At 29.7% G+C, this 20,127-nt stretch overlaps 1 protein-coding gene across 1 annotated transcript in view; it reads left to right on the plus strand.

The window, feature by feature from the left end:
* The first annotated feature begins 11,104 nt into the window (after positions 1–11,104).
* The window catches only part of LOC101887753 (myb-like protein I), a 43,754-nt gene continuing 34,731 nt past the window's right edge, over positions 11,105–20,127 (plus strand). The window contains exons 1-3 of the mRNA XM_059121447.1: positions 11,105–11,285; positions 17,228–17,445; positions 17,503–18,084. Coding sequence (XP_058977430.1) covers positions 11,105–11,285; positions 17,228–17,445; positions 17,503–18,084 — 981 coding nt within the window. The remainder of the gene's footprint in view (positions 11,286–17,227; positions 17,446–17,502; positions 18,085–20,127) is intronic.

The following is a 20,127-nucleotide window of genomic DNA, read 5'->3' on the forward strand; positions in this document are numbered from 1 at the left end:
TTCATGCTACTCCCATTGTGGTTTGTGGCCACAGCTCAAACGCTTAGCCACAAAGATTTAAAAAAGAAAAAAACAAAAATCGTAAAAAACACAGAAATATTTTAATGCAGTTTTGTAACCGCCTTGCTGACAATGCTGCTGGTTGGTGGTGACATTTTAGGGGCCGCAGGGTGATTTATTAAATTAGTTTCAAACTATGCTACACTTTTATGCTTTAATCATGTTTTGTTATGCTTTATCAAAGTGTGTTATGGGATGTGGGTATGGTATTAATGCAATTGGATTGGATTCTTTAAAAGGCGTTGAAAATTAATAAGCGTTTGGGTGATTTGAGGTGGAGGGGGCTCCAAATTTGTCGAATCAAAAAAAAAAAAAAAAAAGACTGAAGAATTGAGTTTTTGTGCCAAAAATGAAACTTGGCTGCTTTAAATTTTATGTAGGACTATTTATATTTAGTCTTAAGACAATTTTTCCAAAAGACTACTGAGAATTTTTTCAAGGATTAAAATTTTTTAAAAATATATATTTTTTTCAAATTACTTTTAGTAGGACAATAAAAAATTGTTAGGAATATTTTTCAAGGGATTTTCAGAGGATTTTCAAAGGACTATCAGAGCAACAAGTCGTGAGATTTTAAGAATTTTTTCATAGACTATAAGAAAATTGTTGAGAATATTCTTCAAAGGACTATCCGAGTCTCAAGACATAGATATTTAAAATTATTTTTCCAATTATTATTAAATGATTTTTAAACATTTGAATATATTTCTTAAAGGACTATAAGAAGCACAAGTCGTGGATTTGTACGAATAGTTTTTCCGACGATTTTTAGGCATCAGACCCACAAGACGTGGATTTTTATTGTCTGGGAATTTTTAAGCTTATTTTTCAAAGTACATTCAGAGCCACAAAATGTGGATTTTTTTGAAATATTTTTCATGGATTATATTATAGATTAAAAAATAATTTTTAAGGACTATCGAAGCCACAGATCAGAGCCTAATACTTGGATTTTTTTAAGAATATTTCTTCCAGCACTATGGAGAAGAACTTCAAGTCTCAAAAGTCGAAGATTTTTAAAAATATTTTCAAGGACTATCAGGACTATAAAAACGGTAGGTAAAAAGCTCTAAAAAATCATAAATTTTATTCCATGTTTTATTGAATTTTTTGAAAATTTATTAGTTTTTTTTAACTATAATTTCCATTTAATTTCAATTTCGAGAAAGAAATAATAATTTTTTTAAATTATTTTTTTTTGTAATCATAATTTCCATTTAATTTCATTTTCGAAAACGAGCTGCTATGTTATGCTCACACTCTCTGTCAAATTAATTTGATAATCACATTTTTTATTTAATTAGCTAACAATTATCCACGACCGGAAATCTTAGTTGAATGACTCATCATAACAAGAATTTTATTTTAGATTACACAATTTGTTGTTGTTGTTATTGTAGTAGCTGTTGACGCAATTATCTCAAATTGAATAGTTTCACAAGTTCTCTTTTTTCTGGGTTTTGTTTTGATCGCTGCTTTCGTAAACAAAGTTAATGACCTAGGCTATTGGGCAAGATAATGAGCTGACTAAGCTAAATTCTCGTTATGGCAGGTGAGAAAAATCAACAAGGGAGTACAGTAAAACCTGCTTTTGCTGGAGTTAAACAAAATTGCTATAAAAGTTCTTCCGCCGTAATGGGAAAAGAAAAATTTTCCCAAGAAATTCTCACAGAAATGCTCACATTCTCTTTTTTACCACCTCTTCACACAATAAGGGAAGACAAGTTGGAAATTGTCTAATTGAGAGGTTGTTTCTTAATGAGAGAGAAAAATATATTCCTGAAATAAAATAAAAAAAAAACAGTTTTTTTTTAAGTTTTAAGTTCCTCTTTCTTTAAATTACATGAGAAACACTGAAACTTCCCTTGGGTGATGACAATCAAAATTTATATAAAAAGGTCCTTGCTATCAGGAAGTATACGAGTTTTGGAAGATTGTTTCTTAATGAGAGAAAAAAATGACTCCTTGAACTCGAAGAAAACTCCCACTTTTGAAGTTCTCACAAAGTTTCTCCACCTTTTTCTTTACCCACCTCTTCAAATTACATGGAAAACAGTGCAAAACAGTGGAAAACAGTGCAGTGGAAGATTTTTTTTAATGTGAGAGGAAAACTTCTCACCTGAGAGAGGAAACTTAATCACATAAGAAAATTGTTGGATTCTGAGATCTTGTTTCTTGATGGGAGAACAAAAATTTCTTCCTGAAATCAAAGAAAACTCCCATTTTGAAGTTCTCACAAACTTCCTCTCTTTCTGCTCTCTTTACACTAGAGATAGCGGAATATCATATGAAGAGATTTTTCGAGAGAAAATTAAAATGACATTTTTCATTACATTTTACAGTTTATAATTAATCAACTCTTTTAAACACCAAGCTGCTTCCTTCACGCATTTTTTCTTCCTGAAATCTGAAAAAACTTCATTCTCGGAAGTAACTACTTTCGAAGAGAGGAAACCTGATCTTAGAAATAAGCAAAATCTTCCATTTTGAAGCAAGTTCTCACAAAGCTGCTCCCTATACACATATTTTCTGCTTGAAATCTGAACTTACCTTTGAGAATTCCTGAAATCTGAATAAAACTCCATTTTTGGAAGTAACTACAAGTTCTCACAAAGTTACTTTCTTTAAACATCTCATCTCAGAAATTTTAGAAAAACTCCATTTTTGGAAGTAGTTGCTCTCGAAGAGGGAAAAACTTCTCTGAGAAATGAGAAAAATCTTCCATTTTGAAGCAAGTTCTCACAAAGCCGCTATCTGTACAACATCTTCTCTCTGAAAACTGAACTCCACTTTTGGAAATAACTACCCTCGAAGCTTCTCTCTTTGAGAAATCCTGAAACAAAACTCCACTTTTGGAAGTAACTACTTTCGAAGAGAGGATAAACTTCCATTTTGAAGCAAGTTCTCTCAAAACTACTCTCTTTACACATCTCTTCTCCCTGGAATTTGAATAAAAACTGGATTTTTCGTAGTGACTCAGTCCTGCTCAAAACCGTGTTCTAGAACATGAGCCGAAAAAAGAGATAATTTAAGAGAAAATAAAATTTCTGTATTTCTTTTTATTTTAATTGTTTTTATATATGGAGGTTTGTCAAAATAATTTATAAAGTAAATGGATAACAAAATGTTTGTATAAATAATGACTTAACACTGTTTTGTTCTTGCTCTAAATAACAAAGAGAAATTTGTCTGGAAAGAGATACTTTTTTCTTGAGCGGCGCCGTAGTAACTACTCTAGAAGAGAGAAAAACTTCTCTCAGAATTCGGAAAAATACCCTATTTAAAGCAAGTTCTCACAAATCTGAAATCTGAAATTAGAAAATCTTAGAAATTAGAAAATTCTTCCATTTTCAAATCAGTTCTCATAAAGCTGCTCTCTTGACACATCTCTTCTCTTTGAAATCTTAATAAAAGATCGATTTTTTAAAAGTAGCTCCTCTCAAAAAAAGAACAAGTTCTAACAGAAATTAGAAAATTTTTCAATTTTGAAGCAAAGCTGCTGTCTATCATAGATGGGCAAAATAATCAAAGAAAAATGCTTAAGCGATTTTGTCGAAATTTTAATATTTTTAATATTTTTCAAACACAAACATAAAAGCTCAAAAATTAATTTATTGAAACAATTGTTCAAAATTATGCGTATTTTTCCATTTAATGATAGTTTACTCCAGCGATGCTCAGGAAAAAATCTCTCTCCCAGTCAAATTTCTCTTTGCTTATTTAAATCAAGAAGAAAACAGTGTTACGTCATTATTTATACAAATATTTTTATCCATTTGCTTTATAAATTATTTTGGCAAACATTCATTTTTAAAAACAATTAAATTAAATCGTAAAATATAAAGAAAAACAGACTTTAAATTTTCTTTTAAATTATCTCTTTTTTCGGCTCATGTTCTAGAGCACGGTTTTGAGCAGGGCTGATAAAACCCCGATTTTTGGAAACTGATACTTTCGAAAAGAGAAAAATTTCTCTTAGAAATCATAAAAATCTTCCATTTTGAAGCAAGTTCTCACAAAGCTGCTTTCTATCAAAGCTGGGCAAAATAATGAAAGAAAATGCTTAAGCGATTTTGTCGAAATTTTATTAATTTAATATTTTTCAAACACAAGCATCAAAGCTCAAAAATTAATTTATTGAAACAATTCTTCGAAATCCTGCGTATTTTTCCGTTTACTGATAATTTGCTCATGACAGAGAATAAGAGACACAGTTGCCCATCTATGCTCTCTCTACACATATCTCCTCTCCCTAAAATCTAACCACCCCTGTCTGAAGTAACTCTTTTCGAATCTTCTCTATTTCCCTCTCTTTGCTTTCTCTATGGGAAAATAATGTTGTGTTTCTTTATTATTAAATTGTGTCATATTAATTATTGTAATATTTTATTGAGAAAAATTTCCATTGCATGACTTTTCCCGGATTGCTCAACTCTGCCCTCCCTCCCTCTGTTGCACATAGCTATTTGTTTTGGTTTTGTTATTATTATTATTTTTTTTTTTTTTGGTTTCCATGTCACAATATGGCAATCATGGAAATTATTTAACTTTTTATTTTTTTTATAGTTCACTCACTTGTTTTCTTTTCGTGCCCTCTCTCCCCCCACCCCCTTTTGGATATGACCAAATTGACTTATTGTCTTTTAATTTGCAAAGTTTTAATTTCACATTAAAACTTTAATGTTGTTTGCAAATCGTCGTTGTATCTTTCTTTCTTTTCTATCAAAACAGTTCATTGGAATTGATGGCAAATTGTTTTTCGGTAGCTTTATGTTAGCCATTATCGAGTTTTGTGTGTTGTTTCTAGCTTTGTGAGTGTTTCATTTAAAACCGAGTGGCCAACACTTTGCATAGATTGACTGACATTCATTCATACATCATTTGTCATTATGGGCACAATATATACTTACGCACGCACACACAAACACACACACACTCAACTGTTCGTATACATTCCATTTTTGTTGTTTTATTTTTTTTTTTTTTTTTTTGGTGGAATTGCAAAGGTTTTCTTTGAATCACGTTTGTTGCCTAAGTCTTTTGTTTTGTTACAGTTTCTTTTGGGGGCCCCCCAAAAAATATCGACAACAATTTTCTTCACGCCATTATTGTTATTATTGTTATTTTTTTGTATTGCAATAGATTTTGTTAAGTTATTGAAAGTATTTGACACTAATTTATTTTCAATTTAAATGTTAATGAGTTCATTAGTTCGATTTGGAAGGAAGAGGGAGCGAAAGATAGGAAGAAAAACATTTGAGAAAATATAATTGGGTTAAAATTGTTTTTAAAATTAAATTACTTAAAAATGTTCTGTCCAGGGCCAATTTGATAAGGTCATACAGGGGGTGGATTCAGGCCTTAGTCTTCTCTAGATGTCAAAGTTTTTCTGACTAGAATCCATTTAAAAGGAAGAAAACACAAGGAAATATTTTTCAAATCTTATTTTTCGAAATATTTTTCACAAAAGAGAAAATAAGATAAAGGATGGAAGGCAGGTAAAATAAATAAATTGAACCAAGGTGCATTTAGTACCTGGGGTGTAAGAGTAGAAAAAATATAATTTTAAATATTTTCTTGGTTATGATTTTTTTTTTTCATTTTCGATGGGAGAAAGGCATGAAAAATAAATTTATGAAACCAAGGTGTATTTACGAGGTGAGCCAGTAATGCTATCTGTTCTCTTATTTTCTCCTCCTTTTTTTAATTATTTTTAATTAAAAATATATAATATTTTATATTTAATTAATATAATTTTTTATATATTTTTTTTAATATAATATTTTATATTTTCAATTAAAACAAGTAAAAAAGCTGTAAGTTCGGGTGGGGCGAACTTTGAATACCCTCCACCATTTAGTGCAAATTTAACATTTTTCAAAAAAATAAAATCAATTAGAAATTCTGTTAAAATCTTAACCAGTAAAGAAAGTCTTAAAGTTGGGTGGGGCCGATTTTATGATACCCTCCACCACTTTGCTAATTTAGTAGAGCTCCGCATAACAATTAAAAGTTTTTTATGGGAGAATTCAATCATACACGCTATGATTATAATTATAATTTAAAGTTCAAAGGACTAAATATGCCGAAGCATTTGTATCGAACTTGTATTGCCCATTTGGTGCACAATTAATTTGAAATCGGATAAAGATATATATGGGAGCTATCAAATTCCAAATCGGAACCGATCTCGATAAAATTTGGCAAAGATATTTTTGAGCTGTATTTGATATATTTCCCTGAATATCGTTGTTACGGAGTGCATATTACGGTTGTGGGTAACAAATATAAAAAATCGGATGAATAATATATATGGGAGCTATAGCTATATCTGGGCCGATCTTCACCAAATTTAACATACTAGCTTCTAGGCTCAATTCGGTCGTAAGTGCCAAATTTCATCCAATTTGGGCAAATATTAGACGTTTGGTGCACAATCAAATGTAAATCGGACGAAGTTATATATGGAAGCTCTATCCAAATCTGAACCGATCTCCATAAAATTTAGCAAATGTATTTCTGAGCTGTATTTGATCTGTTTCCCCAAATATTGTTGTTGCATAGTGCATATTACGGCTGCGGTGGACAAAAATAACAAATCGGATGAACAATATATATGGGAGCTATAGCTATATCTGAACCGATTTCGATCAAATTTGGCATACTTATTTTTAGGCCTAATTTGGTTGTATGAGCAAAATTCCATACTATTCGGTCTGATATTACTCGTTTGGTGCATAATAAAAGGCAAATCGGATGAAGATATATATGGGAGCTATATCTAAATTTTGACCGATTATCCCTAATTTCAATAGGGTTCGTCCTTGGGACAAACAAATGTTATTTGGAAAATTTCATCTCAATCGAATTATAAATGCGACCTGCATTTTGTTCACAAGAATACATACGGACGGACAGACTGACTGACATGCATAAATCAACTCAGAAATGTCGTTAACATTATTAAAATACCGAATATCGGGAGGTATTGTTATATGGGGGCTATACGAAGACGTGAGCCTACATGGCCCATTTTCAATACCAAAAGTCCTGCGGACATAACATACATTTAAGTAAAATTTTATCAATCTATTTCAATTCGTTCGGAAGCTAGAGTGATGTCCATAGACGGACAGACGGACGGACCGACATCGCTAAATCGACATAGAATTTTATGCTGATCAAGAATATACATATTTTGTGGGGTCTAAAATGTATATTTCGAGGTGTTACAAACGGAAAGACAAAGTTAATATACCCTCCATTCTATGGTGGAGGGTATGTGAAAATATGAGAACATATGACCTTACTGGATAACCTTGTTAATACACCTTGCTTTAATATATTTGTTTATCGTTCCCTCTTTCCTTCTTCGAAAATGAAAAAAAAAATCATAACCATGAAAAGAAAATATTTAAAACTAATTTTTTGTAATTTCCTATAAGACAATGACATAACGCTTTAATCCCCCTGATGTGACCTATTTCCGAATTTTCAAATTTTCACACAATTTTATTTAATAAACCTTTAAAAAAGCAAAGTCTCTTGACACTTACTTGATATACCAATTTAATGAAACAGTCTGTCGCTAAGTTGTAAAATCCTTAGCATACTTTTAGGCGTTCTCTTACTATTTGTGAGTTAGCTATTGAAAGGCATATAAAGCAAATAAAAACAATTTAAAACATCAAAATCATCAATATGTTAATAAAAATTAGGTGGATTATCAAGGTAGGAACAGGATGCCTTAATTAAATGTAGATTTGCTCCTCCATATTTACATAGAGAGGCAAAAGATTTTGGGTGGCCAAAATTAACCCCTTATGACAAGGATGCAGTGTATGAAATTAATGAAGATCTCACATTCTTAACACATCAATATTTTCTGAGTCAATTTGGTTACGGAAATATAAAAGAAATTCCAAAGTATCAGTCGGTTTTGCCTACAGATTTATACCCTCAGCCAATGCCCGTATATTTTAATATATTTTGACATGCGTTATGATTATTCAAAATGTCGACATATTATTAAAAGGAGTGGTCCGACATAATCATTCATCTTCACACCTAATCTTGTTTTAGTAGAAATTTTGATATTTGTGAATATTGAAAAAAATTTGATGCTATTTTCAATTTTATGAGCGTTTTGGCCATTCAAAATTTTAACAATTTTAAGGGGGAGGTACAAGAACGGGTAGTCCGATTTCTTTACACCTGATTTTGTGTTAGTGGAAACATTTAGATGTGTGATGTTTAAAGAGAATTGGATGTTTTTCTGGCATTTTACGAAGGAGATATAATTATTCCAAATTTGGACCCGTTGTGGGGGAGGTACCACAAGAAGTGTTCCGATATATTCCATCTTTATACCAGATCTTGTATTGATAGAAATGGTAAGATGTGCAAAATATGAAGGAAGTCGGACACTTATTTCACATTTTATAAGTCTTATAATTATTCAAAATTTTGACCCCCCGGTTACATATAGGGCACATATTACCAAAATCAGCTGCTAAAAATTAACAATATGAACTCACTTCCCCAGGTACCTGGCCCACAAAGAGTCAATTTTTTAAAAATGGGCTGGGCCGAATTTTTGACTCCCTCCACCATTTGGAAGGTACTTGAAATGTTTCAAAAAAAAAAAAAAAATCTGAAAACTATCACTTAATTGGAAACCGTTATATGGGGACTAAACGGAGATGACATTTTTTCCCGTAGGTTGTAATACCCATTAAGATCTTCCAATACGAAATTTGAAACGATTCCGGTAACTAATGTTGCTGAAATCATCAAAATACCGACTATCGGGAAGTACCCTTAAATGGGGACAATACGAAGACGAAGATACACTAATTTTTGTCATAGGCTGTAGAACCAATTGCGAACTTCAAATAACAAATTTGAAATAGTTCTGGTAAATGATGTCGCTAAAATCAAGAAAATACGGAATATCGGGTGGTACAGTCATATGGGTGCTATACGAAAACGTGGACCGACATGGCCCAATAAGGAAATTATACTGCCTACTTGTAAACTATGCAAAATTTTAGCCTTCTATCTAAATTCGATCGAAAGATAGCGTGATTACAACAGAAAGACAGACAGACGGTCATCGCTAGGTCGTCTTAGAATTTTACGCTGATCCAGAATATATATATATATATATATATATTTTGTAGGGCCTAATATGAATATGTCAATGAGTTATAAACGGAATGACAACGCTAATATTTCCTCCATAGAATGGTGGAGGGTATAAAAAAATTCCTTGTGAAGCGAAGATAGTCAAAATTTGATATATTTTCTGTAAAGATGAACAAAATCGGCTCGCTAATACAAGTACTTGTACTTTTAGTACTATTTTGTCTTAAATCAATGCTGAGCTAGAAGGCGTTCTAGCGCAGGCACCCAATTTCTCTTAATTTTTGTTAAACACTCAAGCAATCAATGTCTAGGTATTACTCATTCAAATCTTTTAAAAATTAATTTTAAAAAGTTGAAATAAATTGTAAAATATAATAAAATTTTTCTTTTCTCTTAAAAAGACCTCTTTATATTATTTGCTCAGCTCTGATTTAAATATGTCATGAAACGTAATGACATTCATTTGGGTCTCTCTTATTCTTTGATTAACTCCGCTCTGAGAAAATTAAGATCCCGTTTAAAAAGAGTGTTTAAAATGGATATCCCTTTACAAAAAAGTGTTGGTCTCTCAGAGTAACAAAAGTTATTCTCATGGTGTGAACGCAAACTCTTCTTTTTGAAAATAAAGAGAATCTCTTTCTGTAACGGCCCATAATCATCGATGGGCAAAACAATGAAAGAGAATTCCCAAAAGAGAAGTTTGAAATAATTTTTTCTTGCGTTGTATTTTTACCTATTTTTAGTCAGTTTTAAAGAAAAATATGATCAAAATTAGCTGAAAAATTATTTTTTAGAAACAATTATTGAAAATTGAAAAAAATTATGACGGAACAAAATATTTTCTCTCAGAGAATTAAGAGAATTTTCTCTTTATCTCTTTCTGTTATGGCCCATAACCCATTAAAACATCCATCCCCATTTCCGTGTTAACATCCTTCCGTAGAAACAAATTAATTCACATGCCATTCATGAACTAATCTGCACCAGTTGCTGTGGCCATATGTGTGATGGATTAATCAACAATTGCAAAATTATTTCATAACTAAGTTAAACAGATAAAAAACATCTCTTAATGGCATCAGCGGCCTGCGGCGGAAACTATTTAATAAATTACAACAATTGTTAACAAGAAAATGAGAAAAACTGATTTTTTCTTCTCCATCTCTGTCGTTTTTTTTCGATTTGGAAAATGGTATCAAAAATGTATTGGGGGAAGCTAGTTGATATAATAATCACTCTCTTTGAAGAAATTGTCTGGTATTTGAAAAACATGATGGGCTGTCTACAAAAAAAAAAAATGAAATAAAAAAAAATAAAAAAATAAAAAAAAAAAAAAACAAAAAAACTTCAAACACGCATTTGTTGGCTTAAATACTGGTCAAAACAAAAAAAGGAAAAAAAAAACACTTTTATACAAATTGTTAATAATGGTAACAAGAAAAACCAGTTGATGGTCACGTGCATTGAACTTGTTGAATTTTCCGGAACAAATTATGCATTTTTTTGATACAATTATTTTTGTTATCAAAAACTGGCAGGACGGGTTTTACGACCCCTCCTTGGTGGTTACAGAAGTCCCGCCAAAAATCAAATTTTTTGTTATTAAAAAAATACCAACCCTAACTAACATTGACCTCCAAAATTTGTTCAAAATTTTGATTTAATTTGTCACAAAAAAATCCCGTAAATGACCGACCTCCTGCCTTTGCTCCAAGTTTGAGGCCAGACAAGTTTTGTTGTTGTTTTTTTTTTTTTGTAACAAGTCAACACACTTTCAATTTCTTTGGTTTGTGGAAAAATGTTGGCAAAGCTTCACGTTTTGCTTTTAAAGGAAAATTGTTTTGTAAATTCATGGTTATGCTGCTGGCGTTGTGGCAGCCACCAAAAAAAAAAAAAAATGAGACTGCCGCTGGTAGCCAGCCGTTCCACTTGTTCCAGTCGGCCTTATAAAAGCTCTTGTCAAGTTGTTGGATGTGTTAAAGAAAATTCGTATTTCAAACGTGTAGCAGCCACTGCCACGACCAGCCAGTCCAAGGCCAACAAAAGGATTAAAGAGTGCAAATATTTACACAGAAAAGGTGAACAAAGTTAATTTTGAAAATATTTACAAAAATTGTTTTTGAAAAAAATAATAAACTAATTAAATATGACACAGTGCTATGGAAAATGATTCAAGTGGAAATTAAAGAAATTCCAAAAAAAAAAAAAAAAATAAATAAATAAAAATATGTCAGTGGATGAAACTGTGACCCCAAAGAGAAAACTTTAAAATATCTCCGAATAACCCCCAAAAACCCACAGAAAAAACTTTTAAATATATGCGAATAAAAAATCCAATATAAACATAAGCTAGAAACCAAAAAATAAATAAATAAAAAAATAAAAAATAAATAAATACGTACCAACAATCTTGCAATTATTGGAGATTAATTTTCAAGGGTATTATTTCGAAGACCCATAATCTTGGATTTTTTCAGACAACACTTTGCAAATGGGAAAATAGAAAATCTCGGTTTTTTAAAGTATATTTTTTTAAATGTTTTTTTGTTTTTGGCCCACAAGCAGATAACCTTGTCAGGAGCTATGATCGTGAAATTACAAACAATATTTTTTTTCAGGACTTTGCTGATTTATAGTCGTGAGTTTGTTATGAATATTCTTCCAGGGCTTTCTCAATAATTTTAATTTTTATTGAGAAATCGTAGTATTTTGAGAATATAAGTTTCCAAGGACTCGCAGATAGTGAATTTTTATACCCTACTTCGCTATGTGTTGGGGGTATTATGAGTTCGATTCTACCAAAAAGTATGTAACTCCTCGAAATATGGGTTTCCGACATTGGAAACTATATATGGATCTTCCTATCTCGCCGAGCTGAATCGATCTAGCTATGTATGTCCGTCCGTCCGTCTATCCATGTTATGGTCAGAATTGAAGCCTATTGCTTTTGGAGATGATCGCATTATATTTAGGAGTTGAAATGGACCAAAAAATTTTCCTAATTTTGCAGTTGCTCTACAGGTCGCAATTATAGATCATCATAACTTACAGGCAAAATCCAAAATACACAAAAGGAGAATATCTGGCTTTTTTATGCTGCCAAATATCGTAGACAAGCATATCATATAGATATGTCCAAATTTGGAGATACAGAGGGGTCTCTTGCATTTGGAGATGATCGCAAAATAATTAGGGGTTCAAATGAATTAAAAACAGAAAATTTTTCCTGATCACACAATTCAAACCAAAGGAAAAATTGAAACCAGGGAAGAAGTCTAGCGTTTTGGCTGACCATTGGATATTAATTAGCTGTAAAATGGATCACAACAATTTATAGCACGATAGAGTGCGTAAATATTGGACAAATGTCCCTGGTCAAAAAGTTAAGGGTAATATCTGAGCAGTGCTCTATGACATAGTTTCAAATGCAAATTAGGACGCATTTCCAAAACCGATTCCATATCTTAATCACAAACACCTACAGAGATCTAAATAACAAATTTCGGGATTCCAGCCTTATACCTTCACGCAATACCAAATTTAGTGTTATTATGTAGTTTTCGTACAAATATAGGATGCATTTCCAAAACGACATCCATATCTTAACCACATACACCAACAGAGCCCTAAATAGCAAATTTCGGGATTCCAGCCTTACTCCTTTACCCAATACCAAAGTTAGTGTTAGTAGCTTTCGTACAAATATAGGACACATTTTTAAAAGCACCCCCATATCTTAACCAGAGACACCAATAGAGACCCAAATAAAAATTTCGGGATTCCAGCCTTATTCCTTTACCCAATACCAAATTTAATGTCATTAAGTAGTTTTCGTACAAATATAGGACACATTTTTAAAACCACCCCCATATCTTAACCGCAGACACCAACAAACAACAAATTTCGGGATTCCAGCCTTATTCCTTTACCCAGTATAGTGAAGATTGCCACATCAAAAATACAGCATTTCTGAGTACATTTTTCCAGTTTTTTTTTCCAATTTTTTTTTCAAGGGGTTACAAATGATTTTTCTAATTGTCTTTTCATGTTAAAAAACAAAAAAAAAAAAATTTTTTGAGTAGAATGCATCAGCATTTCGACATCCTCTTTGGACTTATAATCGTATTTTTAATTTTCATCTTGTGATTCCTTTACCTTGACAAAAAAGTGTAGCATACATCAAGGCGCTAATTTATAAAATTTGACTATCAATTTCAATATTCTCAATATTTTTTGGCACGGACTTCAAGGGCTATAATCCATAATTTTTTGGCCACTTTTCTGAAATTTCTTGAAAATTTCATGGCTTTCTTGCTAAAAAAAATTTTAAAGAGTTTTTGCAATAATTATTGATTTTTAAATTAAAAATTGTTTATTGTTGCAAAATGGTCAGGCTAAATCCCATTATTGTTGTTTTTATAAAAACAACGTTTGTTTATTAGTGGTGTACGAAAAACAAGGGCACAGATGATGATTGCTGGCTCTTAGGTATTCCCTGCTTTAGCCCCTGGTAAACATTACCATCGGTCTCCACTAATAAACAAACGTTGTTTTTATAAAAACAACAACAATTATGGGATTAAGCCTGACCATTTTGCAACAACAAAATACTATGGTAACCCGAACAAACATGCCAACACTGTTCTATTTTTTTATTTTTAATTTTTTCAAGATTTTTTTTCGATTTTTAATAAATTTGTGGTTGATTTTCATAAATACTTTGTAGGCACTTTGATGGATTATCTCAAACATTTTTTTGTTTCAAAAATTTTAAAATTTATTTAAAAAAAAATTACTTTTTGAGATTTTCACAACATTTTTTTTCAAAAGGACTTTTACAAGAGTTTTTTATTTATTGATTCTTTTTTTAATGTTTTTCAAATTTTTTGGAGTCTTATATATTTTCCGGAATTTTCCATTATTTTTTAAACATTTTCTTAAGAATAGTTTTTTTTTTAATTTTTTAAAGGAGTATCAGATTGTTGATTTATATTATTTTTCAAGTGTGTTTTTGAAAAAATGTGAATTTATTACTATTATTATTATTATTATTATTATTATTATTATTATTATTATTATTATTATTATTATTATTATTATTATTATTATTATTATTATTATTATTATTATTATTATTATTATTATATTATTATTATTATTATTATTATCATTATTATTATTATTATTATTATTATTATTATTATTATTATTATTATTGTTATTATTATTATTATTATTATTATTATTATTATTATGATTATGTATTATTATTATTATTATTATTATTATTATTATTATATTATTATTATTATTATTATTATTATTATTATTATTATTATATATTATTATTATTATTATATTATTATTATTATATTATTATTATTATTATTATTAGTATTATTATTATTATTTATTATTATTATTATTATTATTATTATTATTATTATTATTATTATTATTATTATTATTATTATTATTATTATTATTAGTATTATATTATTAGTATATTATTATTATTATTATTATTATTATTGATTATTATTATTATATTATTATTATTATTATTATTATTATTATTATTATTATTATTATTATTATTATTATTATTATTATTATTATTATTATTATTATTATTATTATTATTAGTATTATTATTATTATTATTATTATTAGTATTATTATTATTATTATTATTATTATTATTATTATTATTATTATTATTATTATTATATTATTATTATTATTATTATTATTATTATTATTATTATTATTATTATTATTATTATTATTATTATTATTATTATTATTATTATTATTATATTATTATTATTATTATTATTATTATTATTATTAATATATTTGCTAATGTATTAGCTTTTTTTATTTTCTTAGTTAATTAATTTCATTTAATTAATTTTTAATTTCTATTTATTAATTATTATTTAATTATTTATTTCTATTTTCTACGAGCATTGATCTTGCATATTTGATAATCATTTATTTTAAAGGTTTTACTATTAATTTCAGAATTATAATCCTGGGATTTTCAAAAGAAACTCTCCAGGGGTTCTATCGAAAATATATATTTTCACTTTTCAATTTTTTGTCTTAATTTCAAATCTCAAGGTCAATTAAGACTACGACACTTTAATCCCTAATGACTGTATAAAATATTCCAAATGAATTTGGTTACAAATTCACAATTTTATTAATGAAATATTGTTGGGAAAATTTTGTTATAAAAATATTTGGTCGCAAAAGTTATCAACAAAATGTTTTTGGCGGCAAATTCCAATATTTAATTGTAAAAATGTATTTAAAATTTGGTCCTAAATTTGGTTGGAAAAATTGGTCGAAAACAATTTGTTAACCAAAAATATTTTCAAAAAATGTTTTGGACTTAAATTGATGAAAAATTTATAAAAAAAAAAAGTTTTAAAAAATTAAATTTAAAAATTTAATTATTAATGTATTAATTAATTATTAATTATGTATATTTAATTGTAAAAAATGTAAATAAAAATTTGGTAGAAAAAATATTGGTCTAAAATTGGGTTAAAAAAATGGTCGGAAAAATTTGCTACTCAAAATTATGTTCAAAAATTTTTTGGTCTCAAATTCTAGTATTTTATAATGAAAAAATCATAAAAAAATTTATAAAAAATTAAATTTAAAACTTTTATTTATTTAGTTAATTAATTATTAATGTATAATTTAATTAACTTTTTTTCTTTATTTCCATTCTCTAAGAGCTATAATCCTGCATTTTTTAATTATCCTGTATTTTTAAGGTTTTACTACCAATTTCAGAACTATAATCCTGGGATTTTCAAAAGAAACTCTCCAGGGGTTCTATCGAAAATATATATTTTCTCTTCTCATTTTTTGTCATAATTTGAAATTTCAAGGTCAATTAAGACTACGATAATTTAATCCCTAATGACTGTATAAAATATTTCCAAATGAATTTGGAAATATAATTCCAAAATATAATATAATAATTCCTAAATTTATTAATAAAACATGTATGAAAAAATAGTTGGGAAAATTTTGTTATAAAAATATTTGGTCGCAAATGTTATATACAAAAAGTTTTTGGCCGCAAATTCCAATATTTAATTGTAAAAATGTATTTAAAAATTGCTTCAAAAATTGGTCGAAAAAATTTATTACCCAAAAATATGTTTAAAAAAATTTTTTTACTCAAATTATAGAATTTAATGTTTAAAAATTTATAAAAAAAATGTTTGAAAAATTAAATTTAAAAATTTAATTTTTAATGTATTAATAATATTAATGTATTAAATAATTAACTATATTTTTATTTGTAGAAAATGCATTAAAAAATTTGGTAGAAAAAAATTGGTCTAAAATTGGGTTAGAAAAATTGGTCGAAAAAATCTGATACTCGAAAATTAAGTTCAAAAATTGTTTGGTCTCAAATTCTAGTATTTTAGGAGGAAAAAATCATAAAAAAATTATAAAAAATTTAATTCAAAATTTTTATTTATTTAGTTAATTAAATATTAAAGTATTAATTAATTGACTTTTTTTCTTTATTTCCTTTCTCTAAGAACTATAATCCTGTATTTTTTAATTATCCTGTATTTTTAAGGTTTTACTACTAATTTCAGAACTATAATCCTGGGATTTTCAAAAATACTCTCCAGAGGTTATATCGAATATATATTTCCTCTTTTCAAGTTTTTGGCCAAATTTGAAATCGATTTATTATCATGTCTATATTTCAATTTTATTATTGTTGATATCCACACGTCAAGGTCAATTAAGTCGATGATCATTTAATCCATAATGGCGCTTAATGAATTTAACCCAAAAATTGAAAGAAAATAAATCACTTGAAATTGAAACATTTTCAAAACACTTATGATTGAAACCACTCGACACCACTTAAAATAGTGGGCTAATTTTTAGGCCCTCAAATAGACATCTTTCGGTTATCATTTGATTGATTCCAATTATTTTGTAACATTTTGTGTTTTTTTTTTTTCATTTTCAGATTCGAAAAAGATAATCCCCTCCGCAATGTACCTGAAGCACTATTGGCATCAATTGCTTTTGCTCTTGTTGGCATTGCCGCCAAACATTTTCGGCGGACCAGTTTCGAATCCCGAAATCAATAGTAAAACGGTCAAGACAAATAATCTACAACAACAACAGCAGCACCAGCAACAACATCACCACAAGCCATCCGATGCCCACTTGAATACGCTGAGTGTTTTTGCCACAAATTATGATATCATTAATCAAAACAACAACAATAATAATAACAACAACAACAATAACAACAACAACAACAACAACAACAATGAAGAGTTTAAGCCATCCTACAAACTGCCCGATGTGGAGACCAATTTTACCCCCATACAAAATGGCAACAGCATTGCCCCGGAGATTATTGGGCCCAATTTTATGGGTTCCGCTGGTGGGGGTGGTCCCTCCCCCGTTTTAATGCAATATTTACCCCAGACCATTAATGATGGTGGGGTCCAATATTTACAGTTAATGGTACCAATTGGCCCCTATTTGGGTCCCTCCTCCTCGGCGGCATATGGCCCGGCTCTCTCCGCTCCCACCCATTCCTTTGACTACTCTTCGAGGCCAACCACCATGCTATCCGCGATGCCAGTAAATATGCCACCACCAGCTCCCACCCCCCTGGTGGAGGTACCCTCACAACCCCTACCCGCCTATGGTATACAGTCGTATGCAGCCCACTTGCAGCCTTATAAGCAGAATTATCGCACCAATCGTGAGACAAAAGATCGCCAAACTTTGAATGGTTTGAGTTTGAATATGAATGAATATATTCCCGTCCCCTCACCGCAGGGGCAACAACAGCCCCAGCCGAATTTTGTAAGGGGAAAGCCATGAGGTTTTTGGCGGGGGTTTGAGGAAGGGAAGTTAGATGAGGATGTTGTTGGGCCAAAGGCGTATTTTTTATTTAAGCCATATTTTTATACTGTAATTTAAAAAAAAAAAAAAGCTATTTAACAAAAATAAGTGTTTTTTGAAAAATAAAAAATTATTCAAAAAAATATTTAAATATTTTTATACCCACCACCCCTCCTCCTCGAAATACTCATTTTTTCTGCCGAACGAATTGAGATAGAAGGCTAAAATCTTGCACACATGTTTATTTTGCCAGTAGGCAGGATAAGTTCGTAAATGGGACATGTAGGTCCACGTTTGCATATAGCCCCCATATAACAGTACCTCCCGATATTCGGTATTTTGATGATTTTAGCGACATTATTCACCGGAATTGTTTCAAATTTGGTATTTGAAGTTCGAAATGGATACTACAGCCTGAGACAGAAAATTGTCTGTGCAGGTCCACGTCTTCGTATAGCCCCCATATAATACTACCTCCCAATATTCGGTATTTTGATGATTTTAGCGTCATTATTCACCCGAGTAGTTTCAAATTTGGCATTTGAAGTTCGTAATGGATACAACAGCCTTAGAAAGAAAATTGTCTGTGCAGGTCCAGGTCTTCGTATAGCCCCCATATAACGGTACCTCCCAATATTCGGTATTTTGATAATTTTAGCGCCATTATTCAATGGAATTGTTTCAAATTTGCTATTTGAAGTTCGAAATAAATACTACAGCCTAAGACAGAAAATTGTCTGTGTAGGTCCAGGTCTTCGTATAGCCCCCATATAACAGTACCTCCCTATATTCGGTATTTTGTTGATTTTAGCGACATTCTTTACCGGAATTGTTTCAAAGTTGGTATGTGATGTTCGAAATGGATACTTCAGCCTAAGGCAGAAAATTGTCTGTGCAGGTCCACGTCTTCGTATAGCCCCCATATATCGGTACCTCTCAATATTCAATGTTTTGATGATTTTAGCGACATTATTCATGGAAATTGTTTCAAATTTGGTATTTGAAGTTCGTAATGAAGCCTATGCCTATGACAGAAAATTGTTTGTGCAGGTCCAGGTCTTCGTATAGGCTCCATATATAAGTACCTCCTTATATTCGGAATTTTAGCGATTTTAGGTGCAATACTCATCGAATTTATTTGAATTTTTAACGGAGTTTATTTCCAAATTCGTTCCGAATGGTGGAGGTTATTCAAAGTTCGTCATTTTTAAAATTCTAGAGGAAATCTGATTTTTTTTAACCATTTTCTTAAAGTTCTTGCTGAATGTGGTCATTTTTCAATAATTTTGAAACTCTTAACGTGGGATTTAAAAATAATTGAATTACCTGTCAAAACTGTGTCTCAAAAAATGATTATTGAATATTTATGTAATTAATTAATGCAATTATTTCGGTCCATTAATCCATTACTTTTTTCAATTGATTGGCTTGAAAAAAGCTCTTAAAGCAATGACAGCACACTTATCATCAGGTAATTTTTTATGAAAATAAAACTTCTTCTTTCAAAAAACAAATTTCTTTGGTGTAGGTCAAAATATTTGTAATGCCAAAATCATAAACATAATAAGGCAAAATTTTTGAAAAAAAAAAAAATGAAGCGAATGTTTTCAATAAATTAACAAACGTTAATGAGCTAATGTCTGGTGTAGTACACGCTATTCTCAATAATGTTTAACATGGCCTTTGCTTATCACAAGATAGACATAGGGGGAAACAAAAATGAAATTTAACAACAAATTCAATATTTTTTTATTTTTAACTCCCCCTCCACACAAATACGCACACTTGACTTTGAGTAATCAACAACCCTCAAATTACTACAGGTGAGAAATTTTGGACACCTGCAGGTTTCCGTTTTTTCAATTAAGAAAAAAAATGTTACATTTTTCAAACCAATTTTGCTCTAGCCAAAAAAACATGAAATAACAATATTTGAATACATAGATTTTTTGTAGAAAAAATAATAAACAATTTGGTTAAAAAAAATTGTCAAAAAAAATTGGT

Source organism: Musca domestica, unplaced genomic scaffold (assembly GCF_030504385.1).
Source record: "Musca domestica strain aabys unplaced genomic scaffold, Musca_domestica.polishedcontigs.V.1.1 196, whole genome shotgun sequence".
Taxonomy (NCBI): Eukaryota; Metazoa; Arthropoda; class Insecta; order Diptera; family Muscidae; genus Musca; species Musca domestica.